A 21,711-nucleotide genomic window follows, 5' to 3' on the forward strand; every position below is an offset into this window, starting at 1 on the left:
TTAGCCCCCTTTACCCTGTTCTTCAATGGTCAGAACCCCCACAGAACCCCTACAGAGCAGGTATTATTTTGGTGGTGGATCATTCTCAGCACTGCAGTCACACTGATGTGATGGTGGTGTGTTAGTGTGTGTTGCACTGGTGCAAGTGGATCAGACACAGCAGTGCTGCCACACACTGTGTCAACTCACTGTCTACTCTATTAGACACTCCTACCTTTGATGGTCCACCTTGTAGATGTAAAGTCAGACACACTGAGGTGTTTAAAATGTCCAACAGCACTGCTGTGTCTGATCCACTCGTACCAGCACAACACACACTAACACGCCACCACCACGTCAGTGTCACTGCAGCACTGAGAATGACCCACCATCCAACTGATACCTGCTCTGTGGTGGTCATGTAGAGGTTTTGAATGAAGCTGTATAAACGATGGCCGTATGCTTTAGTCTAGGAGGCTTGATTGTTGAGGTTTTTAGGTTTGCTGGTGTTGTTTTTCCTCAATTTTGCGATTATATCTCAGCTATGATGGTGAAGTCTGTGTTCTTGTTCATGTGTACACAATCTCCCTGTAATAGGTAGGGTGATCACTGCTCTGCTAGAAAGACATCGAGGGATATTATGTGTTTGGAAAATGTATAAAATGTATCCTTTTTGTGCCTCCTGTGCATGACAGATAGCCCACATAACAAAGCTCTTCTTGTGGGGCTGAGTTGTATATAAAATAATAAATTAATGCTAAGAAAATTGATTCTAAACTTTTAAACGGTAGTGTACATCAGAAATAAATCAAATATTCTAAACAAATAAACAAAGAAAAACCACAGAAACTAAAAGTAATAGTTTTTAAAATAAATAAAAAGTGTGTTTGTTGTGTTTGTTTTGCACTGGTTGCTCACTTTAGTGAGGCCTCAGTCATGTGAGAATGCTGATTCGGATTAGGTTAAAGAACACATGCTGAAATATCGGCATGTTTTGAATGAATTAAGTGTGAGGGGAGATATTTAGTACTGCTGTGGCATGCTCATTATCACGCTGCTGGTTTGGAGGGCAATCTTGTGTGTGATGACCAGAGATGTGGAGTTACTCTCATAAACAAGCTCATCTTCAGCACTTAATTGCTGTGACACCCTTGAACACACAAACACTCTCTCTCTCTCTTTCTCTCTCTGTCACACTCATACATTACCAATGGAACGTAATGAAATCAAGCAGTGATGAAGATTGATTAAGGTCCATTACCCTTATTAAAAACTGGTCAAACACACATGCACACACACACACACACACACACAGGATGCAAATTTGGCAAATTCTGTTTAATCATTAACCAACAAATCTAAAACAAAGGGCATGACCCATGAAAACAAAAAAGGCAAAAAAGGGTCAGGTGCATTGCACTGTTTATACTGACCTTTAGGTGCTGCTGCCATGTTAACGCTAAATCATGCTACGTGTGCAGTGAAAAAAACATGTATTCTGGTCTGAGCATTGAGCGAGGGTTGCATGGCCACAAAGCGGATATGTATACGGTCTAGGACCACAAATGAAAGTAGATCAGATATGATTTGACAACAATCAACAGAAAGTCAGTAGCTCGCAGCTTTTAAGCTTTTTTGTCATGGGACCACATTTGCAGCTATAGCTTAAGGTTAAACTCAACAGAAGCAGCATGATGTTTAAAACATAGTCAGTTGTGACCTACCTTAGCACATATCATATGCTAGTCATTTTTGTTGAGAAATGGCCAACATATCCACATGAGCAGGGGTCAATCTTTGACTCTAACAAAAGGGTCTTTGCCAATGACTCAGAGAGCCAAAAAGCATGAATTTCATTATATCAGCGAGATCTGTAGCTACTCAAAAACTGTGTAATACACATTTAGGATGGTTTTATCTCTCTTATATCCCTTTATCAACAGCTCTGGTGGTACAGGTTAACCAGAATGAGCAGTGCTGTTGCGGCATCATGCAAACAACTCAACAACACCACTTGAGTTGAATGAAAAACCAACCTATTCAACCAAACTATCAACTGTTTAGCGAATATTTAATTACATTTTAACTGAAAGTGTTGGTTGTACATTTATGTATTTGTTGGTTAATGGTTAATCAGTTAATCATTAACGTTCCTAACACACATACACACACACTCACAGTGCTAAACATCCACACATTTTTTTAGTGGAAACATGACATAATGAAATATCTCAATCTTTCTTCATCTATCCTTTTATTAATTCTTTAATGAGTGGTGCCAGGTGCTCATGTCAGCAGTGTGTGCATTTGCATTAATGCTGTTCACATATAGGCCTGCCTTGCTCTAAAACCTCAGGCCTGCTCTCTCCTGTTCCCCTAGCTACCACTCTCTTAGCTAACGTTGATGATCCTTCATCATCCTCTGTTCTTAATCCCCTGTATTTCAACCCAAAGTCAGACAAAGTCCTCTCACTCTGATGCCATATTGGTCAGATTTTGGGTAGTTACATTTAAATCTGAGAGCCCTCTATAGATGCTTTGTAGATGCTCACCTTGATGTAATAGATTCTATTAAATCTATTAAACCTAAACCTTACACCTTGTTATAACAGTAAGCGATGCAAGTTAGCGACAACGACAAATCCAAAACCCACCCACTGTAATCAGTGAAGCTGTCTACACCAAAATAGATAAGAAGCTTCATGAAGCAGAAAAAAGGAGGAAATATTCTAAGGATGTTAACAGAAAGGAAACAGGAGAAATTGCACAATTACAGCTGCTGTACAAAATCTATAGTGGAACTCTCAAAATAAAGGGACTCCCATCTATTCCAATAGTGAGTGTGGATATTTGCTTTTCATACTTGCAGCCACTGGGAAATGCTAATTGACAGTCATTTGTTTATTTACATATATAAATAACATAAATAACAGTTTTACTGCATTTTTAAGAAAAAAAAAGTTTTTAAAAGCCTTTTAGGTCCTACAAAGATTTAGAGATGGGCTTGTTCAACTTTTAGGTGAGGCTGATGCCAATATTTAGCATTAAGATTAAACCAGGGATGCAGTGAAAGTTTTCAGCCAAAAACGGGAAAAAGTGAAAAAAGTTGGTTTTCAGCCGAAAAATTCTTACAAATTTTGCAGAAAAAAAAAATGAAACACAGATTAGGACTGTAATGAAGTGTCAAACTGTAACACTTAAGAAATCGTCTAAATGGTTAAGAACATGAGAAATAATGTATTAAAATGCTATTTGGGTCCTTCACTCCCCTGCACTGGTCAGCACAGATGCATTCAAACAGTTTCAGCAGCATAAGATAAACAGTGAATATTCCCCTGCATATTCCACTGCAGCTTCAGTGTGGTCTTATGCTTACATTCGAGCATGACAATTTTAGCATTAACTGATGTTATGAAATCCTTTAATTAAATTACATACATAATACTAAGAAACTCTATCTTTTGGTAATAAACTATCCTCTCGTTTTGACAGTAGTTACTACAAACGTGTGTTTGTCAGATCCTGCTGAGGTTTATGGCTGTTTCTTCTGTTAATGACAAACACTAAAGTAACTTGTGTGTTAATAGCGCTTGTCGCTGGAGAGACTGCTAGGTGTGAGTTCCAAAGTCACGTCCATGTGCTTTATACATTAAAAAATAACACACTCTGGAATTTAGCTTTAGATACTTTTGGGAAACCATTATGTATTATATTTTTATTATTTTACAACTTTTAATATTTAATATTATTCTCACAATCTCTCAAAATCACCTCAGTAGCATATCTCAACTCAAATAAATCTTCTGAAATCAAATGAATTGGCCGCAGCAGCTGTCACAAACTCTAACTCAAAAAGCTTCCCGGACTAAATTATTGGCATCCAAGAACGAGCAATAGCGCAGCCTTTACTACAGCTGGCTTTGTGCTTAAGATGTTGCTAAATGTACCCAACAGGTCATGCTGTGTTACTGTGGGTTGTTGGTAGAGTGGGGGTTAGTGGGATCAGGGCTTTGGTGAGTTGGGTTTTAGGGGAAGTGGGCAGCAGGCTGGTGGACCCTGGTGGGTTTCTTTGCTGTCTTACCTCAGGCATGAGTGGGATGAGTTCATGGGGGCTACCCATAAAACCCTGCGGCAAAGTTAGATAAGGCACCTCAAGCTGCTCAGAGCCAGACAGAGAGAGAAAACAGAGAGGGTGAGATCAGAGGCACAGAAAGAAGGAGAGAAAGAAAGAGGGAGTGACAGACAAGGGAACAAGAGAGGAAGACAGAAGGAGAATTTCATGGTAGCTCCCGTTTGTGCTGGAAGCAGCTGTGTAGAGACCACTGGTTGAATCCGTCTGAAAATATGGCTTGATGTCCATGCTTCAATTATACGACATACACACACACTTGCACACATCCTCACACTGAGCTAAGTGGTAAATTGTTCTGTGCAGACAAACAGCTCCAGAATGGAGTGTAGAGAGATCAGATTATATGCGATCATTCATTTTTAATGAGTGATTCTCCTCTACAGGTGGCACAACTGTATCTTCTGCTTCTTAGCATCAGGGCCCTCAGTACCAGTTGCTTTCTGCCAAACACACACACACACACATACATACAGTAACTCTACACTGGAACTGTATTACAAAAGTGTTTGTCCATACAAAGTAAACAAAGCCTGCCAAGATTTTTTTCTATATTACATTCCATAGCACATATAGCTGGAAATAACTTCAGTTATGTCAAATAAGGATGTGCCTTTGACCATGAATCCATCACCACATTCAAATACTCCACTAGCTTGTATTTTTCTATATGTTTTGTATTTTTTTTATCATCTGTATGTCTTTTACATCAGTGCCATTCTTTTCCCAAATCTATATATCAGTGTTTTATCTATCTATCCAGCGTTATTTTCTGTATATGTGAGTTTTTTCTATATAAATATATCTTGCGGGTGAGTTGGGTTTGGGTTTGTTAAGCCTTTGAAAACAAATGTTTAAGCAGCCATTATGCTTATAGCCTACTTAGTGTCTCGCTCACCCTGTCCTGGAAAAACATGTTTATTAAGGAGCACATGTCTGTAATAATTTTCATTGTTGAGATTCCAAATAAATCTCAGCTATATGTAAAATTCATAAAGAAGAACAAAAATCTAGCTACACAGATCAAGATAGCAGCAGGCTACCAAAGAAGAAGAAGAAATGATGGCACAAGCAGTTGTTTAAATGTAGCAGGTTATAGAAACATTAGCTTTAAGAAACTCATGTTTGTTGTCATGGCTCAGGAAACTGACAAAATTAACTACCAACCTTGAGTCAGTGAGTGGTTTGGGGAGGGGGTCTCATTTTCAACCTCCCAATAAACCGTCTTCTGTTTATGTTCCCATCCACTGATCCAGTGAAATCAATAGTTTGAAAGTATGTTCTTCAACGTGATAACATGATGTGTTATTTGCATAATGATTGGCTGTTTCATGAAACTTGTTTTACGAGGTTGAGATGCTTGTATTTGTTGAGGCTGAGTTTCGAATGAGTTGCTTGATGCTTTCCATTATGCAAATCTAGTTTATTTAGTTTCATGCAAGTTTCAAGCAACTAAAGTTGTATGAAAGGTTCATCATGTAAGGCAGCCTAAGGGTGGGTGATGTGAAGATATCATAAGGATAAACAGCAGAGATGAGGATTTGAGTCGGGTCACATGTTGGGTCACACTTGCAACTTGACTCCGACTCACAACTGAGTATTTTGGGGGGAAATTTGACAATATTTATTGTTATTGTGATAAATTATGTCACAATAAAGGTTTTTCAAAGATTTTGTGGGTATTGTCAGTGCACTCAAACTGCATGTGTCTTTATAAAGAGAGCTTTATTAGGGAAACTGGAATGTGCAACGTTCAATAATTAAAAAAAAAAAGCCCAACTTGAATTAAACAACGTCAGTGAACTGCTCCCTTTACGTTGAGCGACCCTAATGTTTCTGACGGTTCTACATTTACATTTAAGATCAATACTTAAGATGTTTTATGCAAGTGGCCACAGCTGAGCAAGCGGTGGCATCATCAGGGTAACTGTTGTGGGAGTGGTGTGAGGCTGGTAGGCTGACACTGTCCCTGCTGCAGGATGGCAGGGGCATAGAGTTGCTGAGTGTGAATGGCTGACTTCACAGTCTGGTGACGAATGGATCTGCTAAGTCTTCAAGTGCATGCACAACACTTTCACACTTTCACAGCACTCGCAAGCTGGACTTGCATAGGATGGACTGACAGACTTTGTGACTTACAGCCTTTTCCCCAACACTGAGGTGATGTGTAAAAACAATTTTAAAAAGGTCTGTAGTGATGTGTGTGTGTGAGTGTGTGTGTGTGTGTGTCAGTGGGAGCCAAAAGCGTGAGTCTGTTTGCGTCTCCTGGTATGAACCCTGAATGACATGCAGAGTGTCGATATTTCTGCCTGGAATGACGAGTCACAGACTGTGCGTCACACTGACGGCCTCAGACATGATGGCACCGCAGGTGTTTGTGTGTGTGTCTGATGTTCTTATCATCCTCGTTTCTCTTTAACTGCTCACAGAAGTAGAAGTCTTCTCGTCCAGTTCGTAGTAAGACTTGAGAGCACTGTGTCAAAAGCGGAGGTTTTATTTTGTCCTCTTCCTCTCACATACGCACAAATACACACACGTCACTGTAGACCTTTTTATAAATCTAAGTAGGGCATTTAGAAATGAACAGCCACCTCAAATGCTTTGCATCTTTAAAACATGAAACTGTACACTAGTATTTGTTATACATTTACTGTATAATAGCAAAAGAGATTAAAATATATCGGCTTAGATATTTAGTAGATGTACATATTGTCGCTATGCCAAAAAAAAATCCATCTCCAAAATAGTAACTGTATAGGACTGTAAAGTATAAGTTTTCACACAATGTAAAGAACAGCTGTCGTGTTCAAATAATGAAGAACATAGAAATGCATGTTTTTTTTGGACAATGACAATCTATAGAAATGAATATAGTAGATATACTGCACATATATGCAGTATATCTGAAGTATATCTACTATATACTGGATTATATATATTAAAGGATAGTCGTCATGAAGTATTTTAGTACAGTAAAGGAAAAGACAGCAGAACAGCCTTGGCATACATTCTACAAATCTCTGGAATTGCTCTGGAGGGATGAGCCATTCTTCCAAAAAATATATTCCCTTAATTTGATAATATTGGTGGAGAGTGCTGATGTACTTGACCATCAGTCCAAAATCTCACTCAGATCCAAAATCAAGGTCAACTAGGCCTACCCAGCATATTAATACATACCTCAGAGCAAGGTGGGATATTAATTAATAAATAACTGTATCATGTAGTACACCTCCCCGGAAGCATCTCTACTTGTTATGTTTCTCCACTCATTTGTTCAGTTCTTTGTCACCCATCTATAGGTTAAGATATATGGTAGATATAATGTAGATATACAGTAGATATACTTTTGACATAGGTGGTTAAGATAGTAGATATATTACAATATATAGGTTAAGATATATTGTGAATATACTTTTGATATAGATGGTCAAGATACAAAATATATATATATATATATATATATATATATATATATAAGTTAAGGTATATAGTTGTTGAACATGGTTTGCTTCTTTATTAATGCAACACACTTCCTCTTAAATTATTCTGTCACATGCTCACAACCATTTTACTAAAACGTGTGAGGGAGAGAGAGAATGAGTGAGACTGAGAGTGAAAAGAACACAGAGACTGAGAAAGCGAGTCAGTCACTATGTCAGCTCTAATATCAATGGGGAATGAGTGGTGGAGAGAGAAAGGCAGAGACTGCTGCTGCAGCACTTTCACCAGCGCCGTGACCATCAGTCATTCGCTAACCTAATCTATCCCACCCTAATGTAATGCTGCCTAATCCAAGGCCTGCTTTTCCCACACACGGGTAATCTAATGAGAATGAATGGCTTTCTCCTGGTTTCTCTTTCTGCATGAATCTGGCTACTGATTAAGCAGGGCTGGCTACTGTCACATCATACTCTGCGAATAATGTTGGCTCTAAATGACCAGTGCTTTGTCTGCATGGTAACTGACCCTACTTCAGGAGATATACTCCGCTTCATGCCTAATCATTAGCAGGATCAGGTGTGATAGATGGTACTGGTGTTCTGCAGAAATACATGGCACATACTGTAATCACTGTACATTGTTGCTTCACTGCACTTGTAATGTATGGCTGCAGTGATTAGTCAACAAAGTAAACTATGTTGATTTTAAAAAATGTTCACATGGATTTTGCTGATGCATTGATTGCTTGAAAAAAACAATAATGTTCATATTAGAGATGACAGGATTCCGCTTTTTTCTGTTAACAATATTTTTTCTTTAAAAACTACTAACAATTGTTCCTACAAAGCGCTGCAGAAAATACCCCAACCAGAAACCAGCAACGCTGAAGACTACAAAAGGTCCAGATATGACCTGCGTAGATCTATCAGAGAGGCAAAGACACAGTACAGGCTGAAGCTGGAGGGCTACTACACCACCGCAGACTCCCGGCGCATGTGGCAAGGACTGCAGCACATCACCAACTACCAACAGACCAGCAGGGTGGTCACAACCAGCCACGCTACAATACCTGACGAGCTCAATGAGTTCTATGCTCACTCCGAGGCCCTCAACCCTGGCCGACTGAGAGACGTTATGGCCAAGGAGAACACGCAGAACACATCGCTCACTGTGACATCAGTGGATGTGCGCAGGACCTTCAAGAGAATAAACCCACGGAGAGCAGCCGGCCCAGACAACATCCCCAGGCGTGCACTCAGGGTTTACTCATCAGAACTGGCTGACGTGTTTGTGGACATATTCAATCTGTCCCTTGTGCAAGCTTTTGTGCCATCCTGCTTCAAGACCACCACCATTGTGCCCCTCGCAAAGAAAAGCGGTGTGACCTGCCTAAATGACTCGCCCCGTTGCGCTCACCCCAATCGTGATGAAGTGCTTCGAGAGGATAGCACACAACATAATCAAGGACAGTACAAACCCCCAGCACACATTCTCCACACTCCTACCTTCAGGCAGACGCTACAGGAGTGTGAAGTCCAGGACTACAAGACTGACGAACAGTTTCTATTCACAGGCCATCAGGCTTGTGAACACCTCACTCACTACCTCTCCCCCCCTCCCACTCTGAACTGGTTTAACTTTTGGCTAACTTTGCACTCAGTAACTGCACCTTACATACACTGTACTGCTGCTGTCAGAATACTACTGTTTACATCTGTTACTTGCAACATAGCACTTTATGGACCGCTGCTCTACATACTTGCACATACGCATAACACATACACATAACTTTAATTTTTCTTTCAACTTTGCACACATAACTGTACTTTTTTACTATTTTTTAGTGTATTTCCACTTATTCTGTGTATTTAATATATTGTTTTTATATTTCGATTTTTTTGGTGAATGGAGGAACAGCAAAGTAAGAATTTCATTGTACAGTGTAACTGCCTGTTTCTGCTGTGCATATGACAATAAAACTCTTGAATCTTAAATCTTTAAAACAAGCTACTTTAAATGAAGCACTTCTTTCAAAAGGGAATCCCATCAATTTTCAAAATTTTTGCATAATGAGGGTAGTCTGATGTGAAATGAGTTATTATAGAGAACTTTGACAACTCAGTTTCCTTTACAGTGGTGGTCACCACGTCAACAACACAAATTTAGGCATTTAATTTACTAACTAAAATAACCAGGGAATCTACATGTGTCTTCTGACTAGTTTGCCTTAAAATGCCCTGTATGCACCTCTCCACCCTGCATGGCTTTCAAAAATATAACATATATAAAATCATAAAACAATGTCTCAGGTATTAGACAGTGTATTTATAATCATTTCATGTAATAACTTTCTGACTCGGTAAGTTTATTTTCTGAACCATTTCACATTAAACCACTATGCATGACGTTACTTACGTCTAGGCCTGTACCCGAAGAAATGTTAACAGTCCACAGTGATGGCAAAAACTCATTTACCACCAGTTTAAAAAACTGTTGTTCGTTTGCTGATTTATTGCATGCAAACCACAGCAAGACAGCAAAACTTCCACATGTTAACATAACTAAACTTTTAAATGTTGGGTGATGTGATATCCTACATTAATACCACATTTATTGTACCAGGATAGATGAGATTGTTGTAGAAATGTACCTGCGCTGGTTAAACATGCTCTGCGCTGCTGGCTGATATCATACCTGTACAAAAAGCTGTCTCTATGGTACGGTGTATATTTTAGGACATCCTCACACCACAGAGTCAAGTTTCAGTCTGAAAAACGACTTTGTTCTCAGGAAAAATATGAGTAAAAACATGTCTCAGCTCTCATTCATTAGGCAAAACAAGTCATTTCAAATGGCCTCAGCCGAAATTACTTCAGAGAAGGTAGCAAAGGGCCAGCCTAAGCATCCACAACTCTCAGACAATACAGTTCATGTGACATTCACAATTCTGTTCGTTCTTGCTAGATTAATTAGGGTTTTGGCCAAATTAAAGATGGAAATCTTAAACAACCACAGCTTTCACTGAACTGTGCTTCATTACATATTCTTCTTTGACAAAGACTCAATTCACTTTATATCACTGTATTTTCTCCCACATCCACTTCAATGTAAGGGACAGTCAGAAAAATGCAGAATGAAACAGTTCAGAAAAAAAATGGTTTAACTATTTATTGTGGTTACTTTCCAAATAAGGGGACTCTGTTGCCAGCACAGGCCTACTTACACCTTTATCAGGTAATTTTATATAGATATAGAAATCTGATAATTATTTTAATATCTGATCCAGAAATTTTCAGCTGATACAAAGTTGATACTAATACAATGAATCAATTATAGAAATAGTCGCAGCCCTACTGTAATGATGTTATATGACATTTGTAGGTGTGTAAGTGAAAAACTGAACCATGGTAACTGGCAGAGAAAGCACCACAAAACAGCCAAACTGTCCACAACAGTTTATATGAAATGACATGACGGCCTAAAAATCCTTATTCAAAGACTCCATGAAAGTACTCTAATATAATTTCGTTTAAATGATTTTAACTGACAGAGACAGCTACCTAGGGTGCTGTGTCTGGGTCACATCTCCTTTTTTACCATCCATTGATGTTAATATGGACTGAAGTAAATGTGATCCTAGATCAGCAGTCTGACTCTGAGAAGGCCTATGAACAGAGATGTCTAGATAACAAGTAGCTCTTTTAATAAGGTGGATACCATACCTATCTCTGTAAATCAAACTTGTAAAATGTAACATTTTTAGTGTAAAAATATTATGAATTATTATTATTATATTATAGTCTTAGTCCAACATTGCATTGCAACTTTTGGAAGCAGATGATAAGGTAAGGTTATTCTCTGTCCCTTCTTCTCCAAAACTTATTCACCACCTAAGGTCAACTGAATATAAATAACATACAGCCATTTTTATTACTGAATGAAAACATAGTAATTCTGATCTGCCCTCAGGGGATGTTTGAATTTTGGAACCAAATGAACATCAACAAACAAATAATACCCAGTTAAGCCATCATGGAAAGGATTAATTAGATCATCCACAAGCCATGAACAGATTTTACTTAAATATGTAGAGAAATGGCTTTATTGTGTTTGAAGGTATTCTTGATATTCAATAATGATAGAAAACAAGTTCAGTTTACTATTACATCAGGTGGAGTCTGGTCACGAGAACAATTTCTGAGTCCACCTTACCCCGAGACCGAAACAAGACCAAGTCAAAATGATGTTAAGACTGAGACAGGACCGAGACTGAGACCAGATTGAAGTACTACAACACTCCTGAAGGAAGCACTGGCTAAAACAACCAATAAAATAAACTGACCAATAAAGTGTTTTAACCATTAACAATTGTGAATTAACCATGCAAGCATCTGGCAATTCATATTATTAAAAAAACTTTTTAATCCAATGAAGTAATATAAAATAATGAATAATTAATTATCCCATTATATTTTAAACCTGACCACAGCAATGTGGAAAACCATAGAGAAAAATAAAATTGTAATATTACAGTAATTTATTGTAAGGCTATTAAGTTGGGCAGAAATCACAATTTTCATTCACATTTATATTTTACTGAAATAACATGATTTTTTATGGCTTATTTCACTGTATTCTACTGTATGTTCGTCATCTATTTTGGAAATACCAATCCAGTATTTTAGCTAATTTTGAGCAGTACATGACCAGTACATGACCACCAAACACAGTTTTGAACAGTTGTAAACACATAACATTAGAATATTTTTCTAAAATTTTTTATTTAAAACACGAAAAAGTTTTAATTGCAGAAAATATGTTTTTCTGTGGAGATAATTCTTAAAGTTACACACTGATTTTTAGACTGTGGGACACAATTACTTCAAAATAAGTCTCTGCCTATAACCTGAAACTCTTCATGTTTCGGTGGTGACATGAAATCGTGGGACAGCACTTTTTAAATAAAGTTTTTTTATTTCAAATTTAAACTCATGATAAATCTAAATCTTTAAACTTTGCCTTAAAAGAAAGCCAAAAGATCTTGTAAAAAAAAAGAATGTATAATTTTCACAAGTTGAAATTTAAGGGTTCGGGTTTCGGACAGCTGCCTTCCAATAGTACTCCCAATAATTAATGCCTTCGATTTAATAGTAATTTTTTAAAAACAGCTATTTTACTGTGAGACTGCAGTTTGAACAAATTTGGTAGAATGGACTATATATGTTTATGTCGGTTGTCATGAAAGACTTATGTAGGTGTCGTGTATAATTATGAACACCACCCTCCAGTAAAGTGTTATCATTTCTTCTGTACTGCCCACCTCTATGTAAAGCCCAATGTTTTTCTGTACACCTCTGTTGTAGTCGAGTGGAACCCCCTTTTCCTTCTTTATGCTGAAACAAGCCGTTGCGTAGGATCTTTCAGTTTTTGAAAAATTACAAGTATATTTGACAACCACACTTAATAACACTACTCACAAGCCAGAATAAATCGTCTGTTCTGTCATCTCCGGCTTCCACTTCCATTTTTAAAGCGCTTGAGATTTGTCTGCTGTATGACAGTGTTGGGATTGGTGTTTGTCAGCAGACTGACAGGGGCCATTTTGTTTCAGGAAAAGGGGGGCAGGCTGGCCTCCACAGCCGTGGACAGCGACTTGGTTTAAGGGCTCTCGACGCTGGGGTATCATTATGGGCAGCAGGAATGACATCTTCCGCAAAGAATGCATTACACGCTTCACACGCTCGCATCGCATTGTTCTCTTCAATTACCGAGCAGAGAGCAGTCTCGTCTACTCACACTGAAGTCCAGCCCTCTCTTATTAAAGCCATAAACCATAAAAACACACACACACAGATTCTTTTCTCTGAAATACAGCTACAGGCCAACAAGAGGGGGAGAGAAACAGTGGCAGTACAGGCAGAAAGATAGATAGAGAAAGAGAGAGAAAGGCAGAAAGACTGAGAGAGACTGCCTTCATGCACAGAAACACAATCTGCTTCTGATTAGCCTCTGATTAGCCCCTGGTGTTGGGGGGTGGTCCGCATTGTGTGTGTGTGTGTGTATATGTATGTGTGTTAGTCTGTAATTTAGAAGCAGTCAATGTAAGGGGTTTCATTCTGCTGTGGTCTCTAATGATGGGGAAGGTGGAGAGGGCAGCCAAAACTGTTAATCACTGAAAACATTCAGCCAAGCCCAGCATAACCCCCAACATCTAATCAGCACTCACTCAGCCTAGTCTGTGTTGCACACACACACACACACACACACACATACACACACCAGCCCAATCAGTCCACTACCCCCCGAAGTCATACGCCCCCACAACTCCATCTCGTCTATGAGGCAGTGGAGAGCTCTTGTTCAGCAAACGCTCAGAGATATTTCACTCAGAAAGCAAAAAGTATACTGCAGTCAGCAGATAATGAACCTTAATGAAGCGACAGTTCGGCAAATTTCAAATCAAACACAATTTTCCTCTTACCCCTCTAATGTAATCGATTAGCTCTGTTTAGCCTGATGTTAAAGTTTGCTACTTTGGTTCTGCACAATTTTTGTCCATTCGCTTTACTACCCGGCTACATAACATAACCATGGCTAAACATGTCCTATGTTGTCATGACAGATTTTGTTCAGTAATATAACAGTGTTATGTTACCATTATCAGTAACTGTCATAAAATGCCATAATGTTAAATGCAATGATGGCTTATATCACATGCAAATTAACTAAAATGACAATAGATTACAAGGCAACCATTAACTGTTATTGCATAACTGACAAACAAGAGTATTTATTGTGGCTGTTTATGGACTAACATCTCCTATTCTAGTGTAAAGAGGTTTGTAAATGACTTCAGGGCATTTATAGATATTACTATAAACTAAATTGTTTTCATTTAGAGTACAGGCTGCAAAAATAATTTACATACAACTAATTTATCACTTGTAAAATATGACCAAGAAAACCAGTGCTGTTTGTTAATGTTTACCAAATCATTTGGAGGCCTACGATTTTAGCATTCTTTTTAAAGGGGTTTATAAAAAACACATTTTTTGGTATTACTATTTTAGATGTCTTTGGCAAAAACTCACATAATACATTCATTAATGGATAACATCTAAAGTTCTAAGTTGTTTGTCAATAATTAATGAAGTCAATAAAGTAATAGAAGAAAGTATTAACATATATATATTAATATCTCAACATATGTATATTATTAACATATATAGCATATTAACATGCATTCATTAAAACATGTAGACTGTTATACTATTACTGCACATAATCTGCCACAACAACTCCTGACAGCATATGATATCTGCCATGACATTTATGTGCATGTTATATAGCAGGGCTCAAGTAAGTATGGCCTCTTCCTGACAAGGAATGAAAAGTACCAGGGTCTAACATGGCCAAGGAGTGCTTACCTTGTCACGGTACAGTACTGTGCAAAAGGTGTAGGCAAGTATGCACACTGTTTAAATTTATGCTTTATGTGTATATATATATATATATATATATATATATATTATTCAAGTTTTTTTGGTCCATTTATCATAAAATTTACACACAATAAAAAGGGTACTGCAGGTATTTTCAAATTATGTCAAAAACTGAGAAATGACGAAAATGCAGATATGAGGTTTTGTTCCGACAGCAGCAATATATTTTTTTAAATAAAGGTGCCTAAAACTTTTGCACAGTCCTGTATCTTGCTCAGTGCCCAGTGCAGGCAGCAGTATGCTATTGCTGAATAGAGTTTAACTGGAAAAACAGTGTTTTAGAATTCAGTCTTTGTTTCCTGTCTGAATGATAAAAACTCTGCACAGAAGTGCATTAACATGAATGTGTGGATAGCCAATCTGAAAGCAACTGATAACAAAATCCTGATATGTTGTGCCCAACTTTGTGTGCAAATGATATCAGACAATCCCAATCCGTGTGGGTGGAGCATCTGAGGCTGAGACTACAGTGACCGGTACTTAAAAGCATGCCAGATTGTAGTACAATGTTCTCCTAGTTCTCACTGCAGAATAGAATAACGTGCGTTTTTTAAACCCCATATTCATGCACAGGCATTTTTGCTATATATCTTGTCCAGGCTGGTTTCAGAGGTTTGGGATTTTGAGTAGCTAAAACTCGTTATGTGCGTAGCTACTTTTCACTGATTCTGAACATGTCTTACATGTCTTATGAACATCTCATGTCAAAGAAATATGGTAGACCCCTTGCTGAGACCCTGCCTTCTCCTGTGTGTGCTTCTTCCACTCCTTACCTTCTGCTTCCTCTTCTCCTTCCTCTTGTCCTCGGTGTCCTGCAGCATCTTCTCCCTCCACAGGTCGAAGAAGTAGGACGGGTTAGTGTAAAACTTTAGAGCCTCCTTCCCATCATCCCTACAGAAAGAGACACAGAGAGATATATCACTCTTCCGTCAGAATGGTGGAACAGGCTGTTCCAGTGTTCTACAGTCATCATCACAGGGTTCAGGCGGACAGCGTGGGAGAAAACAGCTCTGAAGTTGTGGCCTATTATTTATTTATTTATGTTGTTTGTCTGCCTGTCCATCTCTCATCCTAGACTCCGGTCTTTTTCAATATTCTCACAGTTCTTCTGTCTTTTTAGTTTATGAACATCTTTTCTTGCAATCTTGCGTCATTCTTAGATACTGTCTGTCTCCAGATCTTCACTGTTCTCACATGGCTGCATGATTATGTCAAAATGTTATCTGACTGAAAAAAAGCACTCAAAATTTAAGGGGGATAAATGGAAATGCTTGGTCAACCTCATTTCCCATATGCAGAGAGAGAATGGAAGAGAGAGAGATGAGAGACATTTATGAGACAGGCAGTTGAAATGCCTGCAAACGCTCCTCACATAAAATACTTTTCAAATCGTGTCACTCCCTCAACTAAAGTGAGCTGAGAGATGGATTTATCCATTGAACATTGAAGTGATACAATTTTCACATTAGTCATAATGTAATCGATCAGCCAAGACTTGTTTGGTGTCTAAAGTTTACTTCTTTAGTTATGCAGTAATGGAAACTTCCACCTATTAGCACTGTGCAAACAGCATGCCTAAATCATCACCTACTTGCATGCCTAAATTATTGTATAAATATGCGACAGCCTTTTTCTATTTTTATAGATACAGTCATTTGCAGTAGTTTGAACACCCCAATCAAATAAGCAAAAATAAGCAAATACATCCTCTACAAGAAACAAACTCAAATTTGGCATTTTTTCTGCAAACTAGTGCACAATTTCTATTTGTTTGAGTTTAACATATTGGAAAAAATATAAAAAATATGTATTTTTACATTTTATGTTTGTTTTTCCCCAGAATATGTTGAATTCAGCAAATAAATAGTAAAAGTGCATTAAAATGTGCAGAGGTGTGTCCTCTATAGAGGATGTTGACTTATCTTCACTTAGAAAATCAACAAAACATGTCATCTGACCAGAGGTATTCAAACATACATAAAAACCACGTAAGCAATACTATCTGAGATTACTTAACAACTCCATGCAGTTTATGTATTATCAACGTTGCAGTGACGACTACACAGCAGACTGAGCGATGCTAACTGGTGGTCACAAGTTTCCATTACTTTAACTCCATCGCAGCCTCACAGCTCCAGTACAAAAGCAAGGAAGCCAAATTCAGACACCAAATGTGACTTGGCTGATCGACCACCTTTAAAGTAAAAAGAAAACTATGCAACTTAGATCTTTTGCCAACTATCGATTTAAGGCTGTCCAATACATCATGTGCTAATTGTTATCGTAAATACGATATTGCAAAATGGCCTAGCACAGTGCAATCCATTTACAATAAAAATCAATCAAGTCAAACAGGACTGCAAAGTGGAAAAGTGTGAGTGGGGCACATGAGGAGAAAGAGAGAGGAGCTGAGGCCTCCTGTGGAGGAATCAGCAGCAGTGAGGGGAGGAAGACAGGAGAGGAAGACAGGAGAGGAAGACAAGTAGTAAGGAGAGGAGGGAGGCTGAGCTGAAGGGAAGAAGAGCATAACAGCTGTCACGTCTAGCAAAAACAGCTTGAGGTGCTAGAGTCGTCTTCCTGAAGTAATGAGTGAATGTGAGGAGGGAGAGAAAGAGAGAGAGAAAAGGTAGAGGTACATTATAAAGCACTGTGATGTGTATATAAGGGTAACTATGGTACCTTTTATCTGACTCATTCTATCTATTATCTATCTATTAATGTGAGAAGAAGTAAACAGAATTTCTGCACCACACTACTGCATAAAATATGTTACAGTTACACTAAATATGATTAACCTATAAAGAACATAAAAAAAGAGAAACATAAAATAGTAATTGTGGCATGTGCAACATTTGGACACCCTTCAAGTTGTAAAGTCTCAGAACTTAATTAACTCATTTGGCCTTAATAGACTCTAGGACTGGTTAAGCGGGTCAAGAATTGTCATTAGGAATCATCAGCTGATGACAGTTCTAGAGCCTAGTAAATTCTCTGACTCTTCCAGTGTTCTGTGAGGAAGAAATGGTGAAAATTCCTAAAACAAGACCGGAAAGACACCTAGCTGGCTACAAAAAGTGCCCAAGGGAGTGTTACTAAGTACTGACTTACGGTAGAGTGTAGCAGGGTGTCCAAACTTTTGCACAAGCCACAATTACTAAAGGAATTAGCAATTACTATTAAGTCAATCACTGATAAAGTAAGTGTGCATTAACATTTGCATTAGTTATTTGTATTGTTTGCATACAACTGCATTTGTTTCAAAACCATTAATAACCATAAATAAAAGCCACTAATCACAGGACTTACAGCTCATTCATTCTGAATCCTTAGCGTTCTGCCGCAGTGAGCAACAGTAACTTGAAAAATCCACTCTGGCAGAACAAACTACATCAGAGCAATTGATTCAGCTCAGTCCCTGCACACCCTGACCTACATTGGCTTATCTCAGGAAAGTTTGTGATTTTATACATGCGCTCCTGAGACGCGCTTTGAATTTACAACCGTAACGTTCTGTCCATTTGTTTGCATCTGCCTCCAAGGTCAAGATCCAGAAAGGAGGATCCCAAACACCCACTATCTAGACACACAGGCTGACAGGCTGGGTCGATAGCCTGCGCTTGGATAAGAGAGAGTGAGGTTTTTACGCACATAAACATACAGAAGATTACAGAGTTGTGATTTCCACTTGACCCTATTGACTATTCATTTTTGTGTATCTGCAGGTCTTTATAAAATTCCACACAGACTGACCTCATAGAAGACATAAAAAACTAATTTACATGGCTAAACATGAAAACGAAATATTAAATGGAATTGAAAAGCCAATCACTCCAGAGGCCCAGTTGTTTTTATCTACACAAGCAGGACTGCAAGTTAAGAGCTTTAGACTTACGGAAAAATACCCAAACCTGTTACGCTCATAAAGAGTTTACAGTTCCTGCTGTCTTCTGCTTGACTGGCTTTTTCATTTTGTTTGTTTATGGCTAAATAAAATTAAAGCCTGTCCAGTTTGTTGTTAAACCAGTGAGGTATAAAAATTGAGGTTCAAATGAAGTGGCTGTTTCAGAATGACATGGCAGCCAGTGTGGTTCATGTGAGTCAGCAGTTGGAACAGAATAGAGTTATGTTGTCTTCTTGACCGTAGGGATTTTTCTGGCCATTCTTATGCTTTTGAGTCAGCTATTAGGGGTGCATTGATCAATGAATGGCCAGTTTTCTTAGGTACTTTTTACAAACCAAAGTGCTCTTTTTACAGTAACAGGTATCAAAAGCCTTCAGTGTAGTTTGTCCTCTTTTTCATTGCAGATATTACAGATTGCAGTTTTAATATCCTCTTCAGACACTGAAATATTTCCAGTACAGCAACAGCATTCACACATTATGTATGACATAAAGCCACAACACTGGCTAAAATAAAAGTTATTCAACCAATAGCTGATTGAGCATTAAATATATTGAATATCTGATAATACATTACTTGTTTAAAGAAACAGATCAAATATAAAATGAATAAATAAACAGAAGTGCACCCATAATGGAACTGGATGACTATCATGTTCTATACATTCAAACTGGCAAAGAATTCAATGCACAATGAATTAGGGCTTCAGTCAAATCACTGACGGTGACCGATTATATCCATAAAATCAATAATTAAAACTTATCGTTTTTTTTCTGCACATTTTGTATACATACGCACTGAGCACAGTTATACTACTACTACTATTAGCTGAAACTCCAGTCCTAGTTTTACTCGTTAGCTGCTCTGTGCAGAGAAAAGGCCATGAGAAACAACATTTTTTGTGTTTAATTACACAATATATGGCCAAAAGTATGTGGACACCCCTCATTGCTAACAGGTGTATAAAATAATGCTGGCAGTAGAATGGGTCATAGCAAAGAGCTCAGTGACCGTCAGATAGGATGCCACCTTTGTCACAAGTCAGTTCCTGAAATCTCTGTCCTGCAATTATTGTAAAATGGAAGCATCTAGCAGCAAGAACAGCTCAAGAACAATGTGATAGACTGCACAAACTCACAGAGAGCTGAAGCATTTTATGAGTAAAAATCCTCCCATCATCTGTTGCCTCACTCACTACAGAGTTTCAAACTGGCTCTGGAAGCAACATCAGCACAAGAACTGTGTGTCAGGAGCTTCAGGAAATGGGTTTCCATGGCAGAGCAGCTGCACACAAGCCTAAGATTGCTATGTGCAATGCCAAGCAGTGGATGGAGTGGTGCTAAGCACTGGACTCCGTAGCAGTGGAAACATGTTCTCTGGAGTGATGAATTAACGTTTCACTATCTGGCAGTCTGATAGACGAATCTGGATTTGGCTGATGCCAACCTATTCATAGCGCCAACAATAAGTTTGGTGGAGGAGGAATAATGGTCTGACCTCACAAATTCCCGAATACACACTGCAAAATCTTGTGGAAAGCCTTCCCAGAACAGTAGAGGCCTGACTTATTGATTTTTTGCTTATCGTCCCTACAATCCACTATCTACAGAAGTCTTCAGAAATATGAAAAATGAGCTTTATGAGAAATTGGTATCCATCTGAAAAATCATCTCAATCTAAAATTAAACTTTAAAATTTTTAATCTGAGGATTTGCAGCAATGATGTGAGAATGTTTTTTTTTCAGAAGTTTAGCAAAACCTTCTTGGTATAGTAGTGATATCACAATACTGACCTATAGGGTGTGAGGATGTTGAGCGGTGGTGGCTGTTCACAGAGGTTGAAAGTCTCCTGCAGCGGCATTGGCAGGGACTGACGTTCAAACAGCTGCTGGTCCTGATTGGTGGAGCTGCGGAACGCCTTCCTCATAGTGATGTCCTGCAGAGATACTGAGAGAGAGAGACGTAGAGAAAGAGAAAGAGAGAGAATAAAAGATCACTGTGAATTCATGGAGCGTAGCTGGATGAAATCTGAGGGCAAGTTTAATGCACTGATCTTAACTATAGTGATGGATCTCCAAGCTAAACTCTACTGTGTGAGTGTGTGCTTCTGTAAATAAAATACTGATTTTTGTAGGACTTTAAAAAATTCCTGCCATAGACAAAAGACTGCTTTAACTTTAACCTTTAAATATTGACAGTTATTACAGTCATTTTGCTATACATTCAATTTACACTACATGCCACATTAACAGTGTTTGTTATTTTATACATAATGCAACTTATACAATGTGGATTTCAATATCAAAGGCTATTTGCCAAAACGTATTGTTAGACGTTCTATTTAATATTTCAAGCACTTTGCGAAACACAAAGTTATTAAATGCTAAATAATATGGAATTATGGAATAAAACATCTAGTAGCCTATGATATTACAATGCACATTGTATAAGCTTTTATTATGTATAAAATAACATAGCCATAAATGTCAAAACTACATTTTAAAAAAATGCTTCTTCCAGGGTTGTTTAGTAAAGAAAGTGGTTCTATATAGAACCATGAACATTCAAAGAACCATCTGCATAATTAAATGGTTCTTTGCATGGTGAAATCGTTGTGCAGACTGATGGAGAATGTGCTACAGATGGTTCTATACAGAACCTTTTTGAAAAGGGTTCCATATAGCACCAAAAAGGGTTCTTCTATTGTATCAAGCTTGACATTGCCACAATAGCAGAACCTTTTTTGGTGCTATATG

The 21,711-nt window shown here is 38.1% G+C and overlaps 1 protein-coding gene across 2 annotated transcripts in view; it reads right to left on the reverse strand.

Moving 5' to 3' along the window:
• The window catches only part of wasf1 (WASP family member 1), a 110,425-nt gene that overhangs the window by 14,657 nt on the left and 74,057 nt on the right, over nt 1-21,711 (reverse strand). For both annotated transcript variants that reach the window (XM_036582297.1, XM_036582296.1), the window contains exons 4-5: nt 20,749-20,902; nt 15,828-15,945 (exon numbers count right to left, since the gene is read on the reverse strand). In XM_036582297.1, the coding sequence (XP_036438190.1) occupies nt 15,828-15,945; nt 20,749-20,902 (272 nt within the window). The remainder of the gene's footprint in view (nt 1-15,827; nt 15,946-20,748; nt 20,903-21,711) is intronic.

Source organism: Colossoma macropomum, unplaced genomic scaffold (assembly GCF_904425465.1).
Source record: "Colossoma macropomum unplaced genomic scaffold, Colossoma_macropomum, whole genome shotgun sequence".
In the NCBI taxonomy this organism is placed as follows: domain Eukaryota; kingdom Metazoa; phylum Chordata; class Actinopteri; order Characiformes; family Serrasalmidae; genus Colossoma; species Colossoma macropomum.